This window comes from Drosophila sechellia, chromosome X, assembly GCF_004382195.2.
Source record: "Drosophila sechellia strain sech25 chromosome X, ASM438219v1, whole genome shotgun sequence".
NCBI classification, from domain to species: Eukaryota; Metazoa; Arthropoda; class Insecta; order Diptera; family Drosophilidae; genus Drosophila; species Drosophila sechellia.
The window spans coordinates 239255-266794 of NC_045954.1; the positions used below are offsets into that span (position 1 = coordinate 239255).

At 38.4% G+C, this 27540-nt stretch overlaps 4 protein-coding genes across 14 annotated transcripts; 1 reads left to right on the plus strand and 3 right to left on the minus strand.

The window, feature by feature from the left end:
• Positions 1 to 111: 111 nt before the first annotated feature.
• On the plus strand, positions 112 to 2779 carry LOC6615840 (molybdenum cofactor synthesis protein cinnamon). Its single transcript, XM_002040175.2, has 7 exons — positions 112 to 257; positions 314 to 1074; positions 1195 to 1373; positions 1432 to 1860; positions 1917 to 2079; positions 2412 to 2510; positions 2572 to 2779. Exons 1-7 carry the CDS (start codon positions 227 to 229, stop codon positions 2713 to 2715), a joined length of 1806 nt encoding a protein of 601 aa, XP_002040211.1. The 5' UTR covers positions 112 to 226; the 3' UTR covers positions 2716 to 2779.
• LOC6615841 (estradiol 17-beta-dehydrogenase 2) lies at positions 2764 to 8931 on the minus strand. 3 transcript variants are annotated; one of them, XM_032724353.1, is made up of 3 exons: positions 8614 to 8931; positions 3311 to 4089; positions 2764 to 3241 (listed from the first exon to the last, which is right to left on the minus strand). In XM_032724353.1, exons 2-3 carry the CDS (start codon positions 4077 to 4079, stop codon positions 3018 to 3020), a joined length of 993 nt encoding a protein of 330 aa, XP_032580244.1. In that variant the 5' UTR covers positions 4080 to 4089; positions 8614 to 8931; the 3' UTR covers positions 2764 to 3017. The 3 variants fall into 3 exon arrangements, with proteins under 3 accessions (XP_032580244.1, XP_002040212.1, XP_032580245.1); XM_002040176.2 differs by lacking the exon at positions 8614 to 8931 and having other exon boundaries at positions 3311 to 4363; XM_032724354.1 differs by lacking the exon at positions 8614 to 8931 and having other exon boundaries at positions 3070 to 3241; positions 3306 to 4089.
• Positions 8932 to 10514: 1583 nt separating this feature from the next.
• Positions 10515 to 11317, minus strand: LOC6615842 (glycine-rich protein DOT1; the record flags this gene model as incomplete). The annotated part of the gene is made up of 1 exon (XM_002040177.2): positions 10515 to 11317. A coding segment is annotated over one exon (609 nt), but the record flags the coding sequence as incomplete, so codon positions are not given.
• A 1693-nt stretch (positions 11318 to 13010) lies between these two features.
• On the minus strand, positions 13011 to 24098 carry LOC6615844 (DNA-binding protein Ewg). 9 transcript variants are annotated; one of them, XM_032724346.1, is made up of 9 exons: positions 23737 to 24097; positions 18000 to 19058; positions 17713 to 17922; positions 16914 to 17375; positions 16001 to 16126; positions 15803 to 15938; positions 15601 to 15722; positions 13937 to 13974; positions 13718 to 13871 (listed from the first exon to the last, which is right to left on the minus strand). In XM_032724346.1, exons 2-9 carry the CDS (start codon positions 18687 to 18689, stop codon positions 13814 to 13816), a joined length of 1842 nt encoding a protein of 613 aa, XP_032580237.1. In that variant the 5' UTR covers positions 18690 to 19058; positions 23737 to 24097; the 3' UTR covers positions 13718 to 13813. The 9 variants fall into 9 exon arrangements, 6 of the variants coding, with proteins under 6 accessions (XP_032580236.1, XP_032580239.1, XP_032580237.1 ...); XM_032724345.1 differs by lacking the exon at positions 13937 to 13974 and having other exon boundaries at positions 13011 to 13871; positions 23737 to 24096; XM_032724348.1 differs by lacking the exons at positions 13937 to 13974; positions 16914 to 17375 and having other exon boundaries at positions 13011 to 13871; positions 23737 to 24095.
• Between the last annotated feature and the right edge of the window lie 3442 nt (positions 24099 to 27540).

Genomic DNA, 27540 nt, shown 5'->3' on the forward strand with positions numbered 1-27540 from the left:
ATTGATTTTGTATATACTTTGAAAATAAAGCTAAAAGCTTGACATGACGTGCCCATTGTAGGGTTAATGTTTCTGCTACTGTAATCAGTGTTCCCACTCCAGAGTTGTTACTGAATTATCGATAACAAGAAGCAAAAAGGTTACATGATAATTTATTTATGTATTAAATTTTGCAATTTAATCGAGTATCTTCAGTGGCTGAGTTGGAAACGGTGTAGTTAACGTAATGGAATCGATTACCTTTGGAGTTTTGACTAGTATGTTAGCCTTTATCCCCATAGACTTCTACTTTTCATGGTTTTTATACCCCTAGTTAGCGACACATGTTGGCAGGAGCCGGCGAAGGATACAAGTGGTCCTAATTTGAGACAACTGATCACTGAAACCTTTGCTAATGCCCAGGTGATTGGAAACATAGTTCCGGACGAAAAGGATCTCATACAGCAAGAGCTACGTAAGTGGATCGATCGGGAGGAGTTGCGAGTGATTCTGACTACCGGAGGAACGGGATTTGCACCACGGGATGTGACCCCAGAGGCCACGAGGCAGCTGCTAGAAAAGGAATGCCCACAACTCTCTATGTATATTACACTGGAGTCCATCAAACAAACCCAATATGCGGCTCTTTCCCGCGGACTCTGTGGCATTGCAGGAAATACTCTCATCTTAAACCTTCCTGGTAGCGAAAAGGCCGTAAAAGAGTGTTTCCAGACCATTAGGGAACTTTTGCCCCATGCTGTTCACCTTATAGGTGACGATGTGTCCCTGGTGCGGAAAACACATGCGGAGGTTCAAGGATCCGCCCAAAAGGGCCACATTTGTCCCCACAAAACGGGAACTGGCACATATTCCGATCGAAATTCGCCCTTTCCAATGCTGGCCGTTCAAGAGGTGCTTTCAATTATCTTTAACACGGTACAGAAGACCGCCAATCTGGACAAGATTCTGTTGGAAATGAGTGCGCCGGTTAACATTCCGCCCTTTAGGGCTTCCATTAAGGATGGCTATGCCATGAAGTCCACTGGATTTTCTGGCAGTAAGCGTGTTTTAGGATGCATAGCCGCCGGAGATTCAGTAAGTTTCGATTTTATTTATAGTGGTAAACTATATGTGCAGGTGGGAATGAGAGTAAATGTTTAATGGAAGTTTAAAATCCTGTCTCGATTTTTAAACACACTTCCCATTCGGTTTCAGCCTAATACTTTGCCGCTGGCAGAGGATGAGTGCTACAAAATTAACACAGGGGCACCACTACCCCTGGAGGCAGATTGCGTAGTGCAAGTGGAGGACACCAAGTTGCTGCAGTTAGATAAGAACGGCCAGGAAAGCCTTGTGGACATTATGGTGGAGCCACAAGCTGGATTAGATGTTAGGTATGTATTGCGAAATACTAAGGAGAAACTAATTAAAACATTTGTTTTATTTCCTTAGGCCTGTGGGCTACGATCTAAGCACCAATGATCGAATTTTTCCTGCTCTAGATCCTTCTCCCGTGGTGGTCAAATCACTGCTGGCTTCCGTGGGCAATAGGTTGGTACTATCCAAGCCTAAGGTGGCTATAGTGTCCACTGGAAGTGAGCTTTGTTCACCGCGCGATCAGCTTACTCCGGGAAAGATCTTTGACTCAAATACCACCATGTTGACGGAGCTTCTGGTTTACTTTGGTTTTAACTGTATGCATACGTGTGTGCTAAGCGATAGCTTTGAAAAGACTAAGGAATCGCTATTGGAGCTCTTCGAGGTGGTGGACTTTGTCATTTGCAGCGGTGGTGTCTCAATGGGCGATAAGGATTTCGTAAAGTCCGTGTTGGAAGACCTTCAATTTACGATTCACTGCGGCCGAGTAAACATAAAGCCAGGGTAATATTGTCTTCCTCAACGCATAGTGCTATATTTATCTTGTGTCCGTCCCTCAGCAAGCCCATGACCTTTGCAAGTCGGAATAATAAGTACTTCTTTGGTCTACCCGGAAACCCAGTGTCAGCATTCGTTACTTTTCATCTGTTCGCGCTGCCCGCGATACGCTTTGCTGCTGGCTGGGATCGTTGCAAGTGCTCCCTTTCTGTGCTTAACGTGAAGGTGGGTTCCAATCAATTTAACCACATTGTGAAACTGTGAGTGGCGACAGACTTCTATGATTGATAGTAGTTTTATCGTGGCAATTAATCAAAGTGGTAAGAACTATAGACTGCTCTCGATATTCTTTGTTTTGCTGAAATGTTTCTTTGGAAACTTTTAAAAGGCAATAGTTTTGCACATTTTTCAATGCAAAAGATTTTATAACATTGATATTAGAATCAATAAGGGTATTCCTTTTTTCGTATATGTACATTACATTTTTCATATCTACGTAAAATTAAGAACAAGCCTCTTAAAATTTAGAATAATTTCTTGATATATTTTTCTTTCAGTTGCTAAATGACTTCAGCTTAGATAGCCGCCCGGAGTTCGTTCGGGCCTCCGTGATTTCGAAGTCTGGAGAGTTATACGCGAGCGTTAATGGAAATCAAGTAAGCCATCTTTATCTAAAATAAATCCCATATTATGACCATTTTTTTGCGATTATCCTAGATTAGTAGTCGCTTGCAGAGCATTGTTGGTGCCGATGTTTTAATTAATCTTCCTGCACGTACTTCTGATCGACCATTGGCGAAAGCTGGTGAAATTTTCCCGGCCTCCGTGTTGCGCCTTGACTTTATCTCGAAGTACGAATAAGAACTACATAAACGTAAAATGTAAAAAAAAAAACCTATAAAACCCATATGTTGTACAGATAGCACATATATTTTCTTTATTATGATAACATTAAATATAACGTTCAACAATTACACCGTTAGCAGTGTGAACAAAAACGATTAAAAAGTAAATATTATTAAAGCCCTCAGAAAAGAAAAAAGAATATCAATCGAAAAATATTGTAAAAATATTAAATTAGGAAAAGAAGCAGGATCGGGACCGTTATACTAAATTGGATCAGGATCAGGAGCATATGTACAGGAAATGGAAGAAGACAAATCTTAAACCGACTGACTGGCGTTTTCTCCGACTGTTGAAGCCACCGGCATCTGAAGTCGCAGCGAGGAGCGACATGGCAACGCAAATTGGTATTTGTTATGACTTTGGAGCGCATAGCGCTGCTGCGGAACATAGTCCCACAACGCCCGCTCGATCACATGAAGAGCGTCCGGACTGAGCACGTCCGCTGTATACTGCGTAGGGGCCCCAACGACCAACGACATGGCTGAAATAAATTACAAACAAAAAATTATATATAATTGATTTATTTCCCAAACCTGATGGATTACATTACTTTGTGCCACTGGTGCCTTGTACAATGACTCTGCCGTCATGCCGCAGGTATCCAAAGCGACCACGCTGACCCCATAGGGATGCAGCTCCTTACGCAGCTCTTCGGCACACTTGTCTACGGCAACACGTGAGGCGTTAAAGGCAACCAGTCCATCACCTCCGTTTCGAGCATTTCCACCTCCACTTACTCCTCCCAAGTAAAGGAGTCTTCCACGTGTCGGACGGAGAAAGCACACAAAGGCCTTGGCCACACGTAAGGTGCCCAGGATGTTGGTTCTGAGCATGTGCTCCCACTGCTGGACATTCTGCGATTCAACCTGGCCTCGGAAAACACTGCCACTAGTATTAATTACGGCCGCAATCCCGCGTTCATTTGCATTTAGATTGGCGCCTATAATAACGGTGGCCTCGCGAAGCACATCCTCTCGGGTGACATCCAATCTCATCGGAATAATTGTGCCTGCAATGGGTTCCTCACTGTACTCTCGGATCTTCATCCAACCGCATAGAAGTTTTGCGGGCAGCGAATCTTGGGCCTCCTTCATTCCAGCAAAAACCCGGTAACCTTTGTTAGCCAAATGGGTGCACAATTGAAGACCCAATGCGGTATCCGCACTGGTTATCAGGACCACCCGATTGGGATGACTATGCGCATTGGCAGATGCACTATCCTCGCGCACTTTACAAATCAGGTAAATAAGCAGCGCGCCGGCGATCGAAAAAAGCGCCAGCAACTGGAAGCCCAACACCAGCATGGTCATTGCCTCCATTATGACATCGCTGGAATAGAAGAAAAAAGGTGAGATTACAAGTGAACAATCTGATAGCACAGAAAATGTAATTTATCAGTATAAAAGATCATCTTTCTTACATTTACTCAATCGGCACTCTTTATTAAAATATTTCAATCTCACAGGAGTTTAACGTTATAGTTCATTTAATAGGTACATTTTAGAGGATTTAACTATATAGCCGAATTAAAAAAAAACGAAATTGTATATAAATATGCGTTTTGAGCGTGATGTCAATGACATTTATCACTACGACCCCAAACAGCTCTTTTCCTATATTAATATATATGTATAATATATTTTAGCATTTTTACTTTCACTTTCTCCTGAAGTCTGAATATGCAATCCTGGCACGACAAGTAAATCCTTTTAATTAAAGTACTAGTTATGCGAATTTAAAAATATTTTAGCACAATATCGTAATGAAATGTAAATATATAATAAACTAAATGTGTTTTGAACCTCTAAGAATATATGTGTATGAGATTAGGTATTGAAATATTAAGAACTCTAGAAAGGTTTTATAATGAAACTGTGTCTGGATCTAACCGACACTTTTTCAATTAGGCGAGGAGTTTAATAACCTTTTAGAGTTAAATAACCAGAGATTGAATTTATATAGTCTGGGTATATTAAATATTAGGAAATTAAACATCAAGAAGTATATAAAGGTTTAATAACGAATATGTGTATGAAACGTATATTTATACACTATTGGACACTTTCTCTTCCAAACGAGGAGTTTAATCACCCTCTTGAGTTGGGTAACCTAAGATTGCACTTGCTGTATATGAAGTGGATATTTATTTTTAGCGGATTTTTATATTTAGTACAGATAGCCTCAAATAACAACTTTAAGCTTATCTTGCACTATTTCCTCTCTTTTTATTTATAATTATTTAATTATTGCACATTTTTCAACGCGTGTACCAAAAATTCGGCCGATCTCTTAAAGAAATCGAAAATGTTCCAGGTGGGGTAACGGCATATAGATACATATCTATCCAAGTATTTTTGGACCCATGAACACGTCAAACGAACGTGTCCAGCGAGGCGTGCCTAACCATTTGGAAGTAAGCTATGACTACGTTTTCTTGACTTTCCACTTGTGATGAGGAAAATAAAGGAAGGATGGGATCTGGTATGTGCAGCGGTACTGCAACCGCAAACACCAGCTGGGTAATAAGACAAACAAACGGTGAAAAAAACAAAGCCATAATGGCAATCAAGCAATACGAGGAAATTGGAAAAACTTAGTGAGAAGATTTAACTAATTCTACTTGTATAATTTTTAGAATTATATTTACAAGATTTCATATCTGAGCTAAGATGTAAAATTACTTTCATTGTTCTATATACATATTGTATGAGTCTATCGTGCTTGGCCAACGAGACTATATGTGTTGCACTCGAATTATTATATTTATTGTTTTGATTCGGTAGTTTTATTAGCCATGATATACAGTTGTGTTCATAAAAATAGCAGTGCTTGGGACCTGCGAGTTTAAGATAAAAAATTCCCATGATTTACAGTTTTAATGGTCAAATTTTGTTTATAATATCATAAGGTATTTAATTTCAAACAATTCAACAAATGTTGCGTATATTAATTAGTTTAATCGCATATGTGTTCTCTCTTTTTGGTTGTTCGTATCACGATTAGCGCTCGCATTCAGTCAGAGGAAAAATTCGGGTAAATCACAGCTAGTTAGATAGAGGCGTATATTCAGCACCGTAAAAAGCGCTTTAGCATAATTTATTCATGTACATATGTTTATCAATATCAATATATCTACAAGTAGTTGGTGTTTAATTTGGCGATGTTATTAATATATTTAATAAATCGTTTGAATATTTTTATTTAATTATGAATAATCTAATAGCTAAATTAAAATTCAACGAAACGATAAATATTTTTTAAAATGATATTTAAAATGATATTTTCAATATTGCCTCAACCGCTGGACCATTTTTGGGTTCGGCCTTTTTCCTTCGTTGCTCAATAGCAAATGCAAAGCAAATTGTTGTCTGATTGCCATAACTGATGAAGCGAGAGAAGAAATCGGAGAAAATACCGAGAAAAAAACAAAAAAAAAACACTGTAGACGCGCGCAAACAAATCTAGTTGCTCTCATTAATTTGCACTTCAAGTGGAAAAATAGGTCAAACATTTTTTGTATTTAGAGAGGTTTGGCTAAGACTTGTAATACATAATTTACTGTATTTTTTTTTTTTTTGTAATTTATTCTATAATTTAAAAAAAATATTTAATGAGTTACCAATTAAAATTTGATTTGGTCATTTGCTGAAGTTATTAGAGTTTTGGCTGAAGCTCATGTGCTAATTTGCCCAAAGAAAACCCAGGGCCTCAGATTTTAATTTGATATAGGGATATTGTCGTATCGTATTCGTTTAAACAAGTTTTTACGTTTTCTCGTGTTGCTCTCGCGTAAGGGGTATGATTACCACGATTTAATATACCCACTGCAATGAACTTATTTGTATCACGAAAAAACCCGTGCAAGACTTTTCTTTTTAGTTCTTTGTTTTTGATTAAGTTTACGGCGTTGCCATTCTATTGAAGTTCACACCCAGCACTTTTTTATTCTATTCCGCTTGTTTTCAAGCTCAGATGTAAAATAGTGGCGATTGTTGATGTTCCTATTCCCCATTAAGATTAGATCATCGGCTTCCAGTCAAGTGAGCTAAGCACGGGCGTGATGGCACTTCACTCCGAGAATTTGGGATCGGATGACATCATTATTGCGGCCCATCAATACGTGGTTACATATCGTGGGAGTAGTAAAAGAGAACCTATAAGCGATAATCTACCATCGCTTTCGACAGAATTGTTCCCTTGGCTAGGATAAAATGAGTTCAAATGCAAGGAAGGAAGCACTTGATGATATGTATATATAATTTTAGTTAGTATGACAATTCGAGTTCATATAGCTTTGTGTATAAGTCTTTCATTTTGAAGATATTTGATTTTTATATCTTGCAAAAAAAGTCGATACTTTGTTCAACGAGGTTTTGAAAGAAGTTGTTTTGATGTATTTTTGTTTTTGTATTTTTCTTTGCGAACCAATTATTGATTCAAAAGCAAATTCGGCTATCGTGTGTGTCAAGTATAATAGCACTTTATTTTAAATTTAGATGTCTGCTCTTGTTGGCCCAAAAATCGAAAATAAAAAATTAAAAAATGCATTGCGTTTCAACAACTTCACGCTCCATTCAGCATTAAAATTGCTTTGTGCCACTTTCAATGCTATTTCTACTGCAACAGGCAATTGCTTCTTTAAAATTTTTTTTTTTTTTTAATTATTTCTTATTTTTTATTTGCAACCATTTGGAATGCCTCCTATGCACTTTTAAGCTTTTTTCTTGTTGGCAACAGACACCAAGCCAGGTGGGGCTAAATCAATTGATGCTTAAGGGCTTACACGTATATAACTGTACACGTATGTAACTGTGTCTGCGGAAAGGACCCAAAAGTCATGGATTTCTTACATTAAATGGAAAGGCACAGAACGGTTGGAAACGATAATAAAAGAGAGACAGACAGATTAACACATTCTGCTGACTTAAAACTACAAACTACTATTCCTCAACCATCTGTTTTCAACCCTCGTTGGCACATCATAGTCGAAAAAATAAAAAAACACTTTCAGTGTAGTCGCGAACATTTAGGACGTTGTCATCAAACTTTCCTTTCTTGGTGATTCCACTTTATAATTGAGGTTTTTTGATGGTTGATCTGCGTATGCTTCGGGAATCTTAATAATATGTCTCTGTTCGGACATGCCTAAAAATTTTTGTTGCGCATGCGCCTTGTAGCTGAAAAATAATCCGCAACGAAATATCTATACACTTTCGAAAAATATTTTTATTTTTTAGAAATATATCTGCATTTGCTTCGCAGTCATTGCACTCGTGTATAGCGTGTGTTTTCATTTTTTTTTTTTTTTTGGATTGCCGAAGCGTGGGGTGTTGAACATAAGTTTGGTCCAATTTGACAATGAGAGTGGTATGGTGTACCTTTATTTTAGTTGTACTGTTAAATCTGGTAAAAACAAGCACTGAAATGGAGTTAAAAAATACTTAACCAAGAAAGACATTTACAAAAAGCGTAGCAGGGGCTTATCGATCTTGGTACTCAGTTAGTAAATGCATCCAAATTTAGAAGTGAACCTGTCTGAATCCTTTGAGCAACAGGATCAACATTAATCTTGTGTGCGAGCTATTCCAGAACAGGTTTCCCCCATATCAGGACTTGTTGCTTTTTGCATTCAAGCCATCGCTTGTCATGACTTAATAATTATATGTGGCGCATTATTGTGTCTGTTGGTATAACAGAGATTCCGCACGAGCTAAAGCGTGTGGAATGAGGAGATACTAAAAATCTGCAGTTGAAGCCAAGATAAAAGCGGTATGCAAAGCGGGGAATGTGGGGGCTCATGCCGTCGTCATTCGAAGGCCCAGCTTTTGGACCTAAGACACGTTTGGAGCTTACCTTTTGGAATGTGTCTAATTAAAGTTAAAGTCTGGTTGGCTAAAAAAAATTACACTTAGACAAAACTTTAATATAGAAACCAAAAAAATTTAAAAAAAGTATATTTGGCAACGCGACGCGATATCAAGCATTCACTTTAAATGCACTATAGTGTCTTGAATTTTGTTTTTTGATTTACTTATTTTACACACAGTCTGCCTATAGCCCAGGCCTGATTGAGTGCGACAGAGAGAGGATTATGCCACTTATTTGTTGTTGTTTTTAACTCTCGATTCAGCGATATTTTTCCGCACTGCGACTTTATTGACTGAGTTGGAACTGAAGACTGGTGGCTTGAATTTCGGGTTTGCTTCACCGAACAAAAATAGCCGAAGACCAGGCGGCGTAGACGAGGTCTTTCGGCCCCATCACGTTGAGTCGTGCCCCCACCTTTTATAAAGGCCGTCTTAAAACTCGCTTTGTGATCGTGTGTTAGGCGAACAAATGTCAAACGATAGCTGGTGATCCTTAACTGGTTTTCAAGTTTTTGGTGTCCGGAGTCATGAATCTATTGCATACCACATTTTTAAGGCTTACAACCTGTCTAGTGCCTGTCAAATATGGGCGCCTTTTTTAATGCAAAAAATAAACTTCTTTCTCAAACTATGAATGTAAGAGTATCATGATTCCGGCGATTAAGTGATTAAGTCCCTTGTGGAAATATTGAAATTTCGCTGGTAAGTGCAGTGTTAAGTGCAAAATGGTTGAGCTGGATATATGAATATAGACTGGAAGCAAGATCGACCGAGTTTTTCCGCTCAATTTTGCACTAAGAAAAACCTGAAACACAAGAAAAATTGCAAGCTTGAAAGAAAAGGGGGTAAGAAGCGGTTTGGATCCAACTGCAATTGGCCGAGTCGATCAAAAACCTGTTGATGGTTTCAGAGAAATATCATGTAAAGCCAATACAGAACATTACAAGTAGCGAAAATTGATGCAGCAAATTTTATATACAATTTTTTTAATCGTCAATAGATATTATTTGGTTTATGATAAGGTAAACATTCGGTGCGTCTGGTGAATTTCTCTCTTTCTTTCTTTTGGACAGTAAAAGGAGTTACCATATTGGTTCAACGCTTAAGAAAAAACGGAAAACAAGTTTTTCCAGAAGAAGTCGGTGGAATCTGGCTCTTCTGCAGCCGTTCCCTAAAAGACGAAGTCTCAAGAATTGTATAAATGTTCAATCTAATCCACTTTTTAAATAAAAAAGCTTAAAAAAAACGCTTTACTTTCTTTACCTGTATCTCGTAAAGTTTTAGGAAGTTTCTATTTTTCACAGATCTTAGTTGGTACTCGAAAAAGATAAAAAAAAGTTATGGGGACAGTTACTTAGGTTTATAAGCATCAAAAACAGTATTCATTTTAGCTGTCATACCTGGTTGAATTCGTAACAAAATTCCCTATCGACCTGTAATCAAAAATGGAAATTAAAATTTTTTGCCATTTTTCGCAAATTTTAATGATCAAATTATCAAAAATGCGAAAATGTGTTAAAATTTTTATTTTTGACAATAATAAAAATAGTGATAGGGATAGTTAGCTATGCTTATTGGCAGTATAAAACAGTCTTCATTTTAGCGGTGATCTCATTTTTGGGCATGTTATGAACTAACCCCTGATAAATCTATAAAAATAGTTGACCAAAATTTGAATACTTACCTTTTTGAATTTTATAGTAAATTCGTTATCCACCTGTATTCAACAGAAAATTTTCCTATACGAAATGTTGAAGTTTCTTCCGAGTACTCCTTGGCGAGTAACGGATATAGCAAATTTATAATTTCTCCTTTATGTTTCCATAAATTTCGCGAAAATATACAATCCCAAGACTCATTCAAGACTATATTTAGGCGATTTTGTGCCATACAAATTTAATCATAGTTCGTTTTAAATTACCAGACGAACAGGAATTTAACAAATTGGTTGTTACAAGCAAGTGCCATTTGCTATATAATTTATGTAACAATACTAAAAAAAATTATCTTGGATACATATATACAGTATTTACAAAAGTGGTTGAAGATTAATTTGATGGCTTTCTAGGATTGGACTAGGATTATGCCCAACCTCCAGCGGGCTGCCAACCGCCACCACCGCCGCCTCCGTGGCCGCCACCGCTGCCGGCACCTCCATGGCCTCCAGAACTCAGTTTGATGATTTTGATGACCTTGGTGCCGCCACCTCCGCTACTTCCGTGGCCACCACCTCCACCTGATGACCAACCGCCACCTCCTCCTCCTGAAGACCAGCCTCCTCCACCACCACCATGTCCTCCTCCACCACCTCCGAGACTAATGATTTTGATGAGTTTAACATCGCTGCCGCTGCCGCTTCCGCCGCCTCCCCCTGAGGACCAGCCACCCCCGCCAGCTCCAGAAGACCACCCACCTCCTCCCCCGCCGCCTCCAGAAGACCATCCACCTCCTCCTCCGCCGCCACCAGAGGACCATCCACCTCCTCCCCCACCGCCTCCAGAAGACCCACTCTCGGTGATAACTTTAATAATTTGTACGTCTCCTCCGCCGCCATGGCCACCACCGCCACCACCTCCCGATGACCAACTGCCTCCACCTCCTCCAGAGGACCAGCCACTTCCTCCGCCGGGCTTAGGGTTAGCCATCACACTGGCCGCTCCAATGAACAGAAAACACACAAAGGCCTGAAAAGCATAAACACTTTATTACAGTCACTTTAAAAAAAATGTGTAGCAAGGCAGCCTGCACAATAATTTTGGATTATTCAGGATTAGTTATCCTGGCTTACAACGAACCGTACTTTCATAGCTTGAAACACTCCGTTTGGGTTAACTAGTGGGTTAAGTGCAAATCCACAACTGGCACGACTGCAGATGGCGGCGAGAGTTTTTATACCAAACCAAGTGCAACATAACTAACCGGAAAAGCTTGGCTCTGCCAGACGGCAAAAGGAAAAATATTTTTAACGCAAACTGTGTGGTTGGCAGATGTTGGAAGTGCCGCCGAGGGCACTGGTAGGAAAAAAGTTTTATATATATGTGAATATATTATGAGCAAAAGTACTTTAAAAAACATATAAGTTTTTTGCCATAAGCAAATTCGACATAAAAAATTCAATTGCTTTATCCTAAATACGAAGTTTGAGTAATACCATTTTTTTTTCTGTGTTAATGTCGCAATATGGGCCAAATGATGCCGCATCATCGTCAGGGGGAGGATTCAACAATGGACATTAGTTTTCAAATCCCGATGGACGAAGGGAAAATACAGCAGGCGAAAGCTGCAGACAACTCATAACTGCAACTCCATCCGATTGCTGCATCTGCAATAGTTTTGTAGTCAGCCAAAGATTTGTTTGTATTGTAAATGCACATCTCCCAACAGACAAGTTGATGGCGCACCTTTCCCATTGCATAATCCTCACCATTGCCGGTCACAATAGCAACTTCAGACCAACTTGCAACTTGTGACGTTGTGCGATACTATTATATAATTTGCAGGTTCCAGGGTATCGATGGCTATTTGGTCAAAAACTTTGACAAAATCGCTCAGAGGCAACCACGATTACTATTCGATTATTTGCAAGTGATGCATCCACAAATCGAGAAATACTAACAAATTACAAAAATTAAGATGATGATTTGAGAACGGAGAGGGCCTTTCATATGCTTACTTAGGTAGAAGTTGCTTTAGCAATTAGCTTTCCTTCCGATTTAATATATAGATAAATCATTTGATTAAATTCCTAGAGACAAGGTTGTAAGCAATCATACATACAGATTTGATTATATAGATTGATTACGTGACTTAATTTCTTGCAGACAAAAAAAGGATTTCATAAAGTTATTTTTGTAAGGTTATTATTATCTTAAACTATATATTTAAGAACTACAAACCTTTTAATATGAATTTCACTTTAAGTATTGTATTTTATGCATATCATTCCCCACCAGGCAGGCTGCAGTTACATTTAATTTCGGTCACTCCACCAGAGCCGGCATCATCTGCAGTGTAGTAGATCAGCGGGTCAACGTCCCGTGGGGCTGTTTAAACTACAATGCGGTGCAAAAAAAACGTGTTTTCTGCCTCCATGAACTTATAATACTTTTGGCGTGTGTGCCCACTTCTCCCCCCTAGTCTAAAATTTGTGTTCAAGCTGGGGTTTAGTCAGCGAGACAAAAGCGATCAGTGAATTAAACAAGAGTCGTGGGTTCGGCGGGTAAACTTTCATCGATTTCCGAACACTTACGTCAATATACGATAGCTGTCATAGATTAATATAGCTGCAATCTCAAAATTTACAGTCGTATATCCTGACCAAGGTTTAAAAAACATTGATCGCATCCTTTTCCCCTATATATCAATGTTTTTACGAAAAAATGATTGACTTGTTGTACACTCTTTGGTTTATTTAATAATTGAGTAGTATTCATTATCGTTAGCTACTAGGTAATATAGTTAAGTTTAATGTGATGCTCTCTGGTTACATTGCATTGCGTTCTTTATCAGTTGACCTAAGATAATTGTATAATTTATAAACTCTTATCTTTCTCTTCCTTATATATTCAATTGGTTAGTCATAGCGGATGTTGCACAAGTTTATCTACCATATAAGTAAAGTCCCACCTACAAGTAACGCTTATAATGTTTACACCTCGGCATACGTTTGTTACAATTGTATAGCTAATAAAATTTAGATTTATATTATTTATAGAGCAAAAAAAACTCACAAAAAATAGTAGGAATTAAGGTTTTAAAGATATTTATCTATGCTAATTCTATACTGCTTTCGCGCTTTATACAGAGAAAGCACTCTTGACTAGACATGCGATGACTAGATGGTTTATATTTGGGTAGACGGGACCATGGGGTTCCTATTGCTTCTGTCTCCGTTAGCAACACCTTTCAGGTACTTGGAAAACATTGGTGGGGCAAAAGGAACCCAAAGTTATAGACGGGTAGTCAGTCAGGAGAGCTACGAGGCCCAGAAAACACGGCACGTCAATCGCTTAATCCAGGCGAAATCATGCCTTCTATGGGCTACAGCTATTGTTCCATAATAATCGTGTCTTCGGACTTCACGTTGCCGGAATTAATGGCCTCCATAGCCTTGCTTAGCAGGGTGGCATCCTTTAAGCTGACCACCTGTACCAGCTGGGGCTCTTGTCCATGACCTCCTTGGATCATCATCTGGTGCATTCCAGGCGACATGGTGATGGTCTCCAGCTGATCGCCATTCTCCACCTTTCAGGAGGTAAAAAAAAGGGTGAGTTAGTTAGTACAAGAGCAAATTCATAGCATTTCTTTACAGATCAAGGGGTCCTTGAAAATTCTCCAGTTTTCCTATCTGGTTAAAAGAAAAGAATATAAAGAAAAAAATTATAAGATAAAATGTATAATAGCAAAATATACTTACATAAACTCAATATTAAATAAGGACAAGCAAAAAATGTATTTATATTCTGAGACCAACAATAATTAAAAATAAAAAATGAATTTTAAGTTAAATTGTTGGCTTTATTTAGCATTTCAGTTTACACAATATACAAGCAAATGTTTTATGGTAAAATTATATTAAAATCACAACAATCGCTTTTCTTTTAAATCAAATTTGTTGCTTTTTCATTATCTTTCTTTTGCAATTTAACTTGGCTTGATTAAATTAAAAATTTGGGATAAAACAATTCAAATTGCGATTATGAGATATGAAAATCAAACATGTAAACACAATGATAACGGTAAAATCAATATTGATTTCATTGAAACACAAGAGCAATAATGAAAATAGTAATAGATCAACATAAAATAAATTTTGGATACACTTTCAGGAGAATATATTAAATATCCCTCCACACTTATATCTGGTAAACTCATTTAACCGCGTTTGCGCTTTTTTCATGCGAATGACTACATTAAAATATTACATGGTGGGCAAAAAATTGGTATGGAGCTAAGACTCACGGGGTTACAGGTACGTAGGCTGGCTGATCCCTGTTTTTTTTTTTTATTACCTACAGGCTAAAACTAACGTAATTGTACAACTTAAATTTGTTAATATTTGGTTTGATTCGCGCTCTTAGTAAGTTTACATGCATAAATATATGTACTCCACACTTTAACAACTAAACAAATGGCTAAACTATAAAATATTCTGTTTTGTAGTTCTGTAAATTAGGAACAACTTTAGTTTTTAATTTAGAATTAATTTTTTGGTTTAAATTTTCAACAACATTTTTGGTTTTCTATTCTCGGCACTAAATTCAATTTGTATAGTTAGTAACTGAGGGATTTCCTTTGGCTATAACTATTTAGATTTTTTGGCATTCACAATGTGCGCGTCTAAGTTTAAATGGCAAGTGCATTTTTTTATTATTTTTTTTATTTTTCTATTTGTGGAAAGCCGTAATTGACTAGATTCGAGTTAATATGGATTATTAAATGGGTAACTCTACCCCAAGTGCTCCAGTTTAATGGCCGGCAGTTGAAGCTGCACGCTGGTTAAACTGGCACTGTCCACACAACGGATGGAAGAGGAAGTACCGGAGGAGTGGTCATTTTCATTGGCATTTAGCTGGGATTTGCTTTTTAGAGACGAATTGGGTCTCCCACGCTTCTGAACCATTACATCTCCTCCCCCAGTAACCCCGATGGACCTTTTCCTGGTGGATCTCTTGTTTGCCACCTGTGGAATGCTGGGAGTGGCCAATACTATGGGCATCTTTACACTATTATTGTTATTTGCAAGGGTGAAATTATTGTTGTTGTGGTGCCCTAAATTGCTGGAGGTGGTTGTGGATGTGGCTATATAGTAACGTTCGCCGGGAGTAACCTGATGCCCAATCACCCCACCACTGCGCCGGCCTAAGACTGACGATCCCGCTGAGATCAGCGAATAGCACTGAACGCCGCCATTTCCCAAAGAGGATGAGGAGCTGGCGGCGGTACTGGTGGAGCGATTGACACTTGTATCTACCTGCATCGGCGCGAGGCACACTGTTCCATCGCTGTTCGTCTGGATCTGCTGCACATTGGCCATCACCGACTGGTACATAGAGACGGGAACTGAGATCACATTGCTCACCGAAACGGGATATCCTAAAAAAAATGAGTTTGGTAAGTGCGTATAGCAAGGATAAAGGTAACGTGAACTCCAAGTACACAACGATGATAAATACCTTGGCCATCCTCGGTTGTAATATATATTTGCCCATCCTGCGTCTCGGTAAGATCTACGGTCATGTTCTCATGGCCATTTACATCATTGAGACTCTGAACTGTCTGAATGGTAGCACCGCCTTCACCCTGGTGGAGCTAAAAAAGAAGTTGCAAGTAAGAACTCGAATGCGGATGTAGTAATCGCGAAATGTATTTACCGTGGCAACACCTTGAACCTGGGCAGTTGTACCATCCGGCAGTGTGATAATGGGATTATTCGGGTCTACCTGGATTAGCGATACGGTACCATCGGCATTCTGTGAGAGGACCGTTTGCGTGGTGTACTGTGTATAAAAGTTAATTACACTAGTTATTAACTTATTAAGAGTCCAAATGTCTAAGCCAAAACGCCGTAATTGAATTTAAGTATAAAAAAAACTACTGAAAGGCAATTTTAGCAAGCAAATAAAAATGTTTGATTATGTGTTTTTAGAGTGACGGAAGTCGTATTTACATGTGGGTGTGTTTTTCAGTTTGTGGCGGATGCAAATAATGATGGAAATAACCAATAACTCGATAACAATCAGCTGCAACAGAACACAAGCAGATGAAACAAAAAATCAGGTAATATTAGGTTGACTTAAATAAAATAAGAGGAAAATCGGGACCAACAACATAAATCATAAACGCAGAGTAATATCAATAAAAACGCAATACTGAGCCAAACATCAATCAGTTAATGCAATTTTTAGGAAAAGGGAGTAGGGCTTGTAAGCTTTGCACAAAGGTTTCAAATCTGCTATTATGTACATAAAAACCCTTATTTTTAATTTAGTTACAAATGGCTTGATTAATTTTAAACCTTGTATCTGTATGCAATTAAAATAAGATTACTATTTTTGTATGATCTGCGTTACGTCAATTCGTCTAAAGAAACCTAAACTCAACATACTTTGTTATGGAAACCATTAAAACATTACATTAAGCGCTTAAAGCTACTTGCAGATATTTAAATAAATTCGTATCTTGCTATCCTAATGTGCATAGTCTGACAAATCCCGACCCTAGTCCCGTCTCGGTTGGGGAGCACAACAGCAATTTAAAGGGCATTTCATCCGGATTAGTACGAACATCAACATCGCTGAGCGTAATTGGCTCGATGCAGACTTGAGCATTGGCGATCTGCTGGGCAGTGACCGTCTGGTTAGCACTCGACTGGGAGTGAGCCTGGGACTGCGAATGCGCGTGAGCCTGTGCCGCACTTACGGCGGCGGCTGTCGTCTGAACCGCTGTGGCGGTTGCCGTTCCACTGGCAGTGGTCAACTGGATTGTTTGTGGCTGTCCTCCGGCCACTGGCTGAATATGAACAGTGTTGGGCAAGTGCGTCTGGTGGTGTTGATGGTGCTGCTGATTCTGAGCCGGCGCCTGGCAGATCTCAATCTTTGTAGAGGCGGGCAGCGTAGCCGTCGTGGTCACATGCTGGTTATTGGTACTCTGGATGATTGTCGGAGCAGGAATGTTGCTTTGGGCCGTGTGGGTGGTGATCACTGTTCCAGCACTATTGATTTTCACAACATTCACCTGCTGCGGTTGCTGTGATGATGATTCGATGTGGATTGGTTAATGGATTAGTAATACGATAAATGCCGGTTGCGAATAAATAATGGGCATGACTTTTCACAGGGAAGTTCGTCGCATTCGACTATTGCAAATTATGAACGTATAAAATAGGGTAGCCTAACCATTTTAAAAAATGTATAGAACATGTTTACATTTATTTAAAACCAAAAAATGTGGAAACACTTTTAGGTTAAGTTTTTTTTTTTTTTTATTATTATTATTTTTTTTTTTTTATTTAACCCAACACGGTTCCGAGAACATAAATAAAAGCTGAAACCATAACCTTGAATGGAACCTGTGCTATACTTACATTGCTGTTGCCCGTCGGTGGCGTCATTGTCGTCACCGTGTGGATGGTAGGAGGATTTGAAAGCTCCATGTCCTCGTCTTCGTCGCCCGATTGCGAAATCAACGCGTTAACCTTGTCCTCGTCATCGGCAAAGGTGGGCAGCAGATCCTCCCTTCCATGGTACTTGTAGCAGTTGATCACAATCTTGCGTAGAGCATGTGTCCAGCTGATCTGAAGAGGGAGACACATACAGTTAATAGGATTCAAAGGTGATCGGGGGCGGCTCTTGGAACACCCACCCCACCCACCTTCTGTTTGTCGTCCTCGGAACGGGCATCCATCCTCACATTAGCCCAGGGTAGCTCCTTTGGCCACCAGGGCGGTCTGGTAGACTCCCTGCCCCATCCTGGCTTCCCTCGTCCCGTAGAATACTTGAGCATCAGCGGGATAAAGGCTCTCAGCTGCGCCTGGGTCATCTTTTCTACGGGAGTGGGTATACCATCGATTACCAAGCCAGGCAGTTCGAAAAGGGAAGGATCATCTTGGGGCGGAGGGGGAGCTTGCTGGGCCAGTGCATTGTCCAGTTCATCCATTACAATGTTTTTTAGGTTGCGCAGCACGTCTTCCAGGGGTTTGGCCCCAAAAACCTTATAGCTTGTGTTGGGTTTACCCGGTGTGGCCACCAAAACTACCGCTTGTTTGCCCACTCTGCCCGTAAACTCATAGATAATAGCTCTCAGCTTGCGCAACAATCGATTTTGTTGCCGTTTTCTAACCGAGGGATTTGTTTCGAAACAATGGGGTCTCTTTCGCTTTTTAGAACTCGCTATTGCTGCCGCTGCTGCCACGCCTACTGGTCCTGCGGCTGCTAATTGGTGGGCCACGTCATCATTCACTGGCATTGAACCCAGATCTCCCTCGTATAAACTGCCATCGCTGCTGATTAGATCCTCGTCGTCGTCGTCGGAGCCCAAGCTCTGGATATCCTCATCAAGCATTTCGATCTTGTAGGTGGTTCCGTTTCTCTGGGAACTGTTGCCGGCACTTTGCAGCTGGCCGCCGCTGGTTGCTGTTATTGTAGTCACGTTGAGACCGCTTCCCAAAGTGCTGCTCCCGGCAGAAGTTCCTCCTGAACCTCCGTTAGCCCCATTCGAGGAGTGACTACCCGAGGAGGTGGTGGTGACAACCACATTTCCAGTCGAACTCCTTTGGCTGCCCGCCGGCGCCACGACTAGCCGATAGCTTGTAGTGGCCAGTTTGGCGGTGGGGATTAACTTTTAAGCCTTTCTGCTTCCGATCCTTTTCTTTCCTCAAGCCTTACTCACTGGATTGAAGAAGGTCTTATTCGCATGCACAGTGTGATAAAACTGTTCGGAAAAACAAAGAAGGGAATTTCTAAGAGAGTTTTAATGTATTACATATAGCCAGAAGAACGGTGTGGTCGAGATGTAAAATTACTCAGTATGCACCTATTTTTCAAACCCAAGACCATTGTAGCTGTCACAGGGTTGATTAAAATACAGATCAACAATGTTTATTTATACATGTAACACTTTGTCCAAGCCCACAACGGCGCCCATATGCTTAAAAATTTAAAAGTTCGTTGTTTGTTTGTTTAATAGTAAAGGTAGCAGAACTGCGCAACACCAAAAATGAGAATAATTGGACAACAAACGCAGCGGCAACAATACATATGTATGTATTTATTTACCATACATGCCAAGAAGCATAGGAACAAATGTTTGTAACTCAAGCGAGGATCCACAGTTGCAGATTATTGCCGTCAGCATCGAGTCATTATATCCGTTACTCTTAGAGTAAAAGGGTATACTAGATTCGTTGAAAAGTATGTAACAGGCAAAAGGAAGCGTTCCCGACTATATAAAGTATATATATTCTTGTTCAGGATCAAAAGTTGAGCTGATCTAGCTATGTCCGTATAAACGTCGAGATCGCAGGAACTATAAAAACTAGAAGGTTGAGATTACAGATACAGATTCTAGAGACAAAGACGCAGAGCAAGCTTGTTGACCCATGTTGCCACGCCCACTCTAACGCCCTGAAACCGCCCAATGTTCACATTGTTGAAATTGTCTTTTTTTGATATTTTATCATAATTTGATTAGCCGTGTAAATTTTTATCGATTTGCCAAAAAACTGTTTGCCACGCCCTCTCTAACGCCCTAAATCCGCCAAGCCGGTCACGCCCACACCTGGAGCAATTAGTTCGTTCTCATTCACACTAACGGGTATCTCATAGTCGGGGAACTCGACTATAGCATTCTCTCTTGTTTTTTTCTTGTGTTCAAGTGTCCTATCCTACTATCCTCAGATCGTATTGGTTTTGATTAAAAGTTAAGAAACGGCGGGACTTGGGTAAGTGCACTATTTGCAAATAAATATGAAGATAGACTAAGCATAAGGTCGATGTGACACAGGTGGCAGGCCACCTTAAGAAATTGGAAACAACCAGGACGATTTAGATTTGGACTCTTATTTCTTCTATCGTAGCTTTGTGTCTAATTTCTAATATTAGTATTCTGGAACTGTATTTTCTATACAAAATTTCCATTTATTTGAATATCCCTTCTTCTTTAATATTAATTTTTTTATTCATTGTCACCAGACGCTAATCTCGTTCGTTAATTTTTTGATTCTGCCCTTTTTCAGGTGTATTTTTCACTGCGCAGAATCCGCAAGCATATGCTCCCGCTCAGATTTGTAATCTAAATCTTCTATCTCTTCAAGTATATCGCTCTCGTTCGCTTTTTTAGGAACCGTTGCACGTGCGCACTGTTATAGAGCTCGAAAATTGGTTGCTGATTGGATTAAACAGTAACCATAAAAAATGTTTGTTTATTTTTTTGCTTGCCTCAGGTATTTTAGATTGATGTGTTGTTGAGGACAAATGCAATCGGGGATTTTTTTTGGTTGATTTGGCACCTATTTTTTTAGGTAGTTTCTCTAGTTAATTTTCTGTTCAATTTTGGTTATTTTTATATCCTAAGTCAACTCTTAACTTTTGGCACACACTTTTTGTAGCACAAAAAATAAAATAAGAAATTTTTGGAACGAGATAAGGGCCGCTAACGAACCGCACGGCACTGCTTTTAGTCGCTCTCTGTGCTCAAGTTCTATTTGCGTTTGCTCAGAAACTCAAAATCCAACGACGGCAACGCGACGGCAGAAAGAGAGGGTGCTAGCTGATAGCAAGAGAAGGCACTATCTGGCAGAAAAGAGAAAGAACGACAAACCACCCCATGGAGTGATTCCGACGTCGACGCAGTAAAAAATCAATACTGCGCCCATGCGTCAATATCGCTGCTTGAAATGGGTATATGGAATTCTCGCCGCCTTTCTCTGTCTAGGGGCTTTATTAAAAATACCACCATATTTTTGTGTTATAAAAGTTATTACTTGCATGTCCTTATAACTTCAAGCACTACTGTGTCTCCATTAAAACTCCCTTACTTTAAACCAGAAGAGCTCAGATATATGTATGAGTTGTTATCAACACCCCTAATAGGAAAGTAAAGAAGAGATTCGGTTTCTGAAAAAAACCAACCCCTTAAATCCCACACCTTTTATTGTAATGAATACACACGCAAACTCGCCCAGCTCGAGGTGCACATCATGATGACACTATCTTATGCTGTGTTTATTTATTTTCCTTGGATCTTTTTTAAACTACCACGCATGCACTACTCGCACCACCCAATCACCCCCGCGAAAGGCAGCAGTGGAAACACCACGTCCTTATAGGGGATGTGAGCCCGACCCACTTGCGCGTGCCAAACATACATCGAGAAAAGAGGCCCTGCAAAAGTGAACACACTTCTAAACCTTCTAAACCTTCCAGAGAGAATATATGTTCACCCCCTAAGACACATACATATGTACATACCTAACCGGATGCTGAAAAAGGTGGGTGATGAAATTTTGTGAAGGAACCTAAAGTTTTATCAAATTAAAAAGCACTGCATTTGTTGGATGTAGTCTTCAGTATCCGTTCTAATTATAGAAGCATACCATTTTAGAGTCTTTTAAGATTTAAGGCCTACACAGTGATTCCCTTTTTATACCCTGTGAAGGAGGCATTTGCGATGTATACTATTATTGATCAGTGTCAACACCACCACAAAGCCACGTCCGACTATACGTTCCTACAAAGGTTCTCAGCTTCAAAGCTATATGCTTGCACCTTTTCCAAAAGTATTCTTTGTCTTGCAAATAGTATATAAGTCTGAACGGAATAATCAAAAAAAGAATTGGAAAAAAAGTGTACCATCATTGTTTTAACATCTGTACATATGTATATACCAGTACAATATATATCGGTTGTAATTGCATCGAGCAGTCGAAAAGTCACAGGGAAATTGAGGAAAAAGAATCCAAGTTTGGTTTTTTTTTTTAGCACAAAGTGTATACTCGCATAAGCCGTTTTTGACAACATAATTTTGGTTTCAATTTGATCAATATATTAGAAAATAAAATATACTTTTTTTGTATCCGATCATGTTCTTATTCGGTTTTTTTTTTTTAATTTATGTACAATTTACGCAAGGGTATGTGTGCTTTCGTGTTTTATTTGTATTCTTAAGGCAATTTTTAGTATTGGTGAAAACATCAACTTTTTTTGAATATTTAAATTCTTTAACCCCAGCCCCAGTAAGCTCCCGAAAGCTACTGCTGGTTTACACCGTTGTATCGTTTATTCTATCTATACATATATAGGGAAATAAAAAATACCTTAAGACAATTTTTTATATTTTTTAGCATACAAGATGATTTCTCTTTCTTTGACTAACAGCCGCAATAATTACCAAATTATAAGACAATTTGTTTTGTTCTGCAAAGAATTGACCCCACCGTGTTCTTTTTACTTTAAATTTCCCACAATCTAATTTTCTTGGTACTGATGTTCCTCTCTCTCCCTCTCTTAATTTTTCACCATACTCTTTTTTCTGTACTTGACAGCACAGCTCTACAAAAATGAAATGATAACAGCAAAAAATCAAACGGGAGGCAAGAAAGAATAAGTTACGCATGCGAAGGTTGTCGCGGCAGTGGAGTCGGCGCAAAGACCACCACTGTTCATAGCAATGCATTGACAGAAATATATACGTAAGAGTTCGTAGGAGTTTATAGTCGAGGAAACAGGAAAATACCAGCAAAAATTTAATCTTCTTGTTATGTCTAAATTTTTATATTTTTTTGTCCTTTTAAATGTTTCTGACTATCTTAAATTCATCTTGAGTAGAAACTATTTTTGTTAGGCATGTGTTTAAATCGGTCATACAATAAATAAAATACTATTATTCCTTAAATTTAACTTAAGAATGTAAAAAATATAATCTGTAATTGTAGGCTGGCCGTTGCCCTGTTCCAATTGGAACTGTACTTTTATAGCCCACCCCAATACAACCTATAACAGTGGCGTCTTTCACTATTGGAACTGGAAAAACCCAATGAAGGTTGCTGTGAGCTAGCCATCCCGCTCTGTTTATCCATGTGTGTATCTACAAATTTTTCGTGTCTAGGGGGTGGTTTGGGTGTTTTTCGCAACCCCAAAAACGTCAGAATCACACAGACACAGATGCATTAAAAACACGCATACCTTCCAATGCAAATGGGAAATGCGTGTGCTGTCGTGCTCACAATTGGAAGTGATACCTGTTTCGCGTTTCTATTCTACAACCCTACTTTGCATATCCTCCTTTCTATCGGTGTTTCCTATTTTTGTGTTAACTTTAAGCTCAAGCGCATGGTTAAGTTACGGACACTCGCAGTTGGATTTTCATTTACGGCGCCGATGTAACGGTAACACAAACCAAATACACCAGCACACATATGTATATGTATGGATAACCTAATACATACACACAATCTTGCCAGAACCGTTAGCTCAGAAACTCGGAAACTTTTGGGCATTCACTTATGTATACCACTACAAATCTCTATATACACATATAAAGCATAGACTGTCGCAGTGGAAAATCGGAAAATTTGTCGACCCCTACTACTAGTTTACACCCACGTACGCACCTGTGTATTTTTGTTGTTTTTCCAGCTCCTTTATGATAACACACATATACACTCACAAAGAAAAAAAAGGCGCACGCACACGAACGCGCCGCCGCTATTGTGCATTGGTGTGTTTGCCCCTGCGCCGAAAATTTTCTTTGGCGTTTATTTATTATCACACTGCACATGCGAATATTCCGTGCATTTTACATTTGCGCACTGCCGTTTCTAGGTTGTAGCTCCAAAACTTCCCGCTCGCAAAGTTCCGTTGTTTTCCCTCACGATGCTTTTCCGTTAGCTTAGTTTTCAGCTGCCTCTCCCAGCACTTTTCCCCAAGTTTCGACGCAATTTAGCGATTTAATTTAGTCGAGGAATGGTATTTAGTACATGACAAGCTATCGATATACAGCACGCGTGATTTTTTTAGACGTCGATAATGTACACGCAATACATATCGCAGTCGATGGAAAGCGGTCACTCTAAAAGGCATAGGAGAAACGAGAATTTGGGGGTCCAACTAATTGTGCTAATTTAATTTAAAATTTACGTTTAAATTAAATTCCGAGATTTAAGTCAGTGTCCCCCTAGCGGACTTTTATTAGTTAAAAAATTGCTTGTATATTTTTGAGTAAGCATATAATAATCGCACTTATATTTATTTAATATAAGAACTTTAAGTTTTCTTGTTTCGAAAATATGTTAGTGTTACTATGCAGGGAAATTTTTTTCCATGGGGCTACCGCTCAAGTCCGCTCAAAGACACTAGAATAACAAGATGCGTAGCGCCATACAAATTTTTGGCACGCGATTTTTTGGCCGTGGCTCTAGAGGTGGCTCGAGGCTCTCTCGAGTTTTTGTTCGAGAGAGAAAGAGCGGAGAGCGCTACAGCAAACAGCTCTTTTCTACGCATACAGTGATAGCAGACAACAGTATGTGTGTACACGTATGCTCATGCATTGTAAATTTGACAAAATATGCCCTTCACCTTAGAAGTTCGTTGACTTTAAGTCTATATTATTTTTTATCAATTGGCACCATGCGATAAATTCTTGTTTTGCATTGCCCTAACGTTATTATTATTTAAATAAAGCTTAGAAAAAGAAATAGACGAATCTATGTACATCACAAAATAAATTTCGAAAATGACTTTATATTAGAATACTTGTCATTAGGGTATTCAGCTTGCGACGTGAGAAAAATTAATAAGGCAGTGATTGTTGAGTGCTTATGTCCGCACTTCGTGGCTCCAGATATGACTTTTGCAATAAGCAGTTTTCATATTTTTATTTATTTTATTAATTTTTATTACTTGAATTTTTAATATTTCGGCAACTAAGGGCACCATCTGATCTTTTTATTAATATTTGTAAAATACACATTAAAGTTTTTGAAATATTTTTAAAAATAATAAAAAACAAATGTGTATAAAAAATTTTTTTGTTGAGTATTAGTGCACAAATAAAAGAAGTGTATATATATTACACATAATTAATTATCAACATAAATATAAATATGTAAAAGGTAGCTATTTCGAGCGGCGATCTTAACAAACGAATTTTTTTTTTTTTTTTTTTTTTTTTTTTTTTTTTTTTTTTTTTTTTTTTTTTTTTTTTTTTTATTTGTGCTTTATCCCTTATATATATATGTACATTTCATTAAAGCTAATGGTATAATTAGGTATTTACAGTGTTTAGCTAAGGCTTTCATCTGAAATATTTATTAATTATGTCTAGTTGACCTGTTTTTAGTTTTTTGTATAACAATATTTATTATTTATTAAGGAAAACAAGGGAGAAGAAAAACCTTAATTGACTTACAACTAACTTAAAAAACTAAGACTTGAAACAAAAGATTGTTAATATTGTATTTTTTGTTGAACTTTTTGTACACCTACTTTTATATGCAGGTACTTAGTGTTTGTGTAATAAGGTAAGTTCATTATTAATTTTAACAGCTTGTTTTGGCATATTTGAAGTTTTTTGATATGAGTTTGAGCACATCTACCCCAAACAGGTGACCCATACATTAATATTGGATTAAAAATTGTTTTAAAAATTATGATCTTATTGGATATTGATAATTTAGATTTACGATTTATTAGAGGGTACAGTGTGCAAATAATTTTATTAACTTTCATAATTGTGTTGTTGATGTGGTATTTAAATGTTAGTTTTTTATCAAAAATTATACCCAAATATCGAATGTTGTCAACCCATTGTATTGGAGAGTCTAGTATTCGCAACTGTCTATCAGGAAGATAACGAGGTTTCCTTCTTTTTGTAAAAAATATAGCATTCGTTTTATTAGGGTTAATTTTAATTTTCCATTTTTTGTAATATATGTCTAATTCATTTAAGTAACTCTGCATGGATTGATTTATCTCGCTGTACGAGAAACCAGCACTGTAGACAGCGGCGTCGTCAGCAAACAGTGAAAGTACACAGTTTGTAGCTTGTGGAATATCGTGTGTAAAAATATTAAACAATGTAGGTCCTAAGACAGAACCCTGGGCACACCTGCATTTAAAATTCGTCTAGCAGATTGACTACTGTCCAAATTAACGCTAAAGTATCGATGTGTCAAAAAATTTTGAACTATTTTAATGAGGTATATGGGAGTTCCAATCATCTTTAGTTTGTGCAACAGTCCGTCATGCCATACAGTATCAAATGCAGCCTCAATATCAAGTGTAACCAGCCCTACAGATTGTTTGGATTGGATACTTTCTTTAATATAATTTCTTAGTTTTAAGGTCGGCAGTATGGTATTTTGACCATTTCTAAAACCATACTGTACCGTTGGTAGTGTGTTGTGTATGTCCAAAAATTTCACCAATCTCAATTTAATTAATTTTTCCAGAATCTTGGACAAACCGCTTAATAGGCTTATTGGTCGGTAGCTTTCAGGGTTATCAGGAGGTTTTCCTGGTTTGAGAATTGGAACTATTTTTGCTATCTTCCAATCCCGTGGGAAATAGCCTGCCTGAAGACAGTGATTGGCAATGTTAACAATATGATTAATGGCGCTTGTAGGAAGGTTTTTCAAGGATATATTAGGTATTCCATCAATTCCAGGAGATTTTCTAGTATGGAGAGCTTTTACAATTGAAAAAACCTCTGGATAAGTGACTCTACAAATTTCTGCGATGTTGTTTGGGGTTTCAGCTATAGATTGTAAAGATATTTTGACTTGGTCAATTGTATTTTGGTTTGAATATGAATGTGTCAGATTATGCTTCAGTTGAAAGACATCAGCAAGAATATTCGCTTTTTCTTTTCCAGAAGCGTATATTTCATCAGCTTTACTTAGACACGGAACAATTTGTTTTCTTTTTTTAATTGCTTTGGTTATATTCCAAAAGGGTTTGCTGCATTTATCCAGCTTTTGAAGTTTATTGTTCCATTTTGCATTATTATAAATGAAAAGCTCTTTTCGTATGATGTAATTTAAATGATCACATCTTGATTTTAATAATGGATGACGTGACCTAAACCATTGTCTTTGGATAATATTTCTTGTTTTAAATAATTCAGTTATATGTACAGGGAGTGTAAGCTTGGAGTGATGTATAGGTTTATGAGGGACTGCTTTAAGAAAGGCATAATTGATTACTCTAGTGAAAGAGCCGATTAAATTATCAATATCCAAAGTCGATATCTGTGAGCAGTTGACAACCACCTCTTCAACCATCAGCCTTTCATTTATAATTCTCTTAAAAAGCGCCCAATTTGCCCTTCCCAAAATCGGATATGTTTTTACATTGCGCATAAAATTTGTAGAGTATTTAATAACCACTGGTAGGTGATCAGAGGAAAGCTCTTGCAT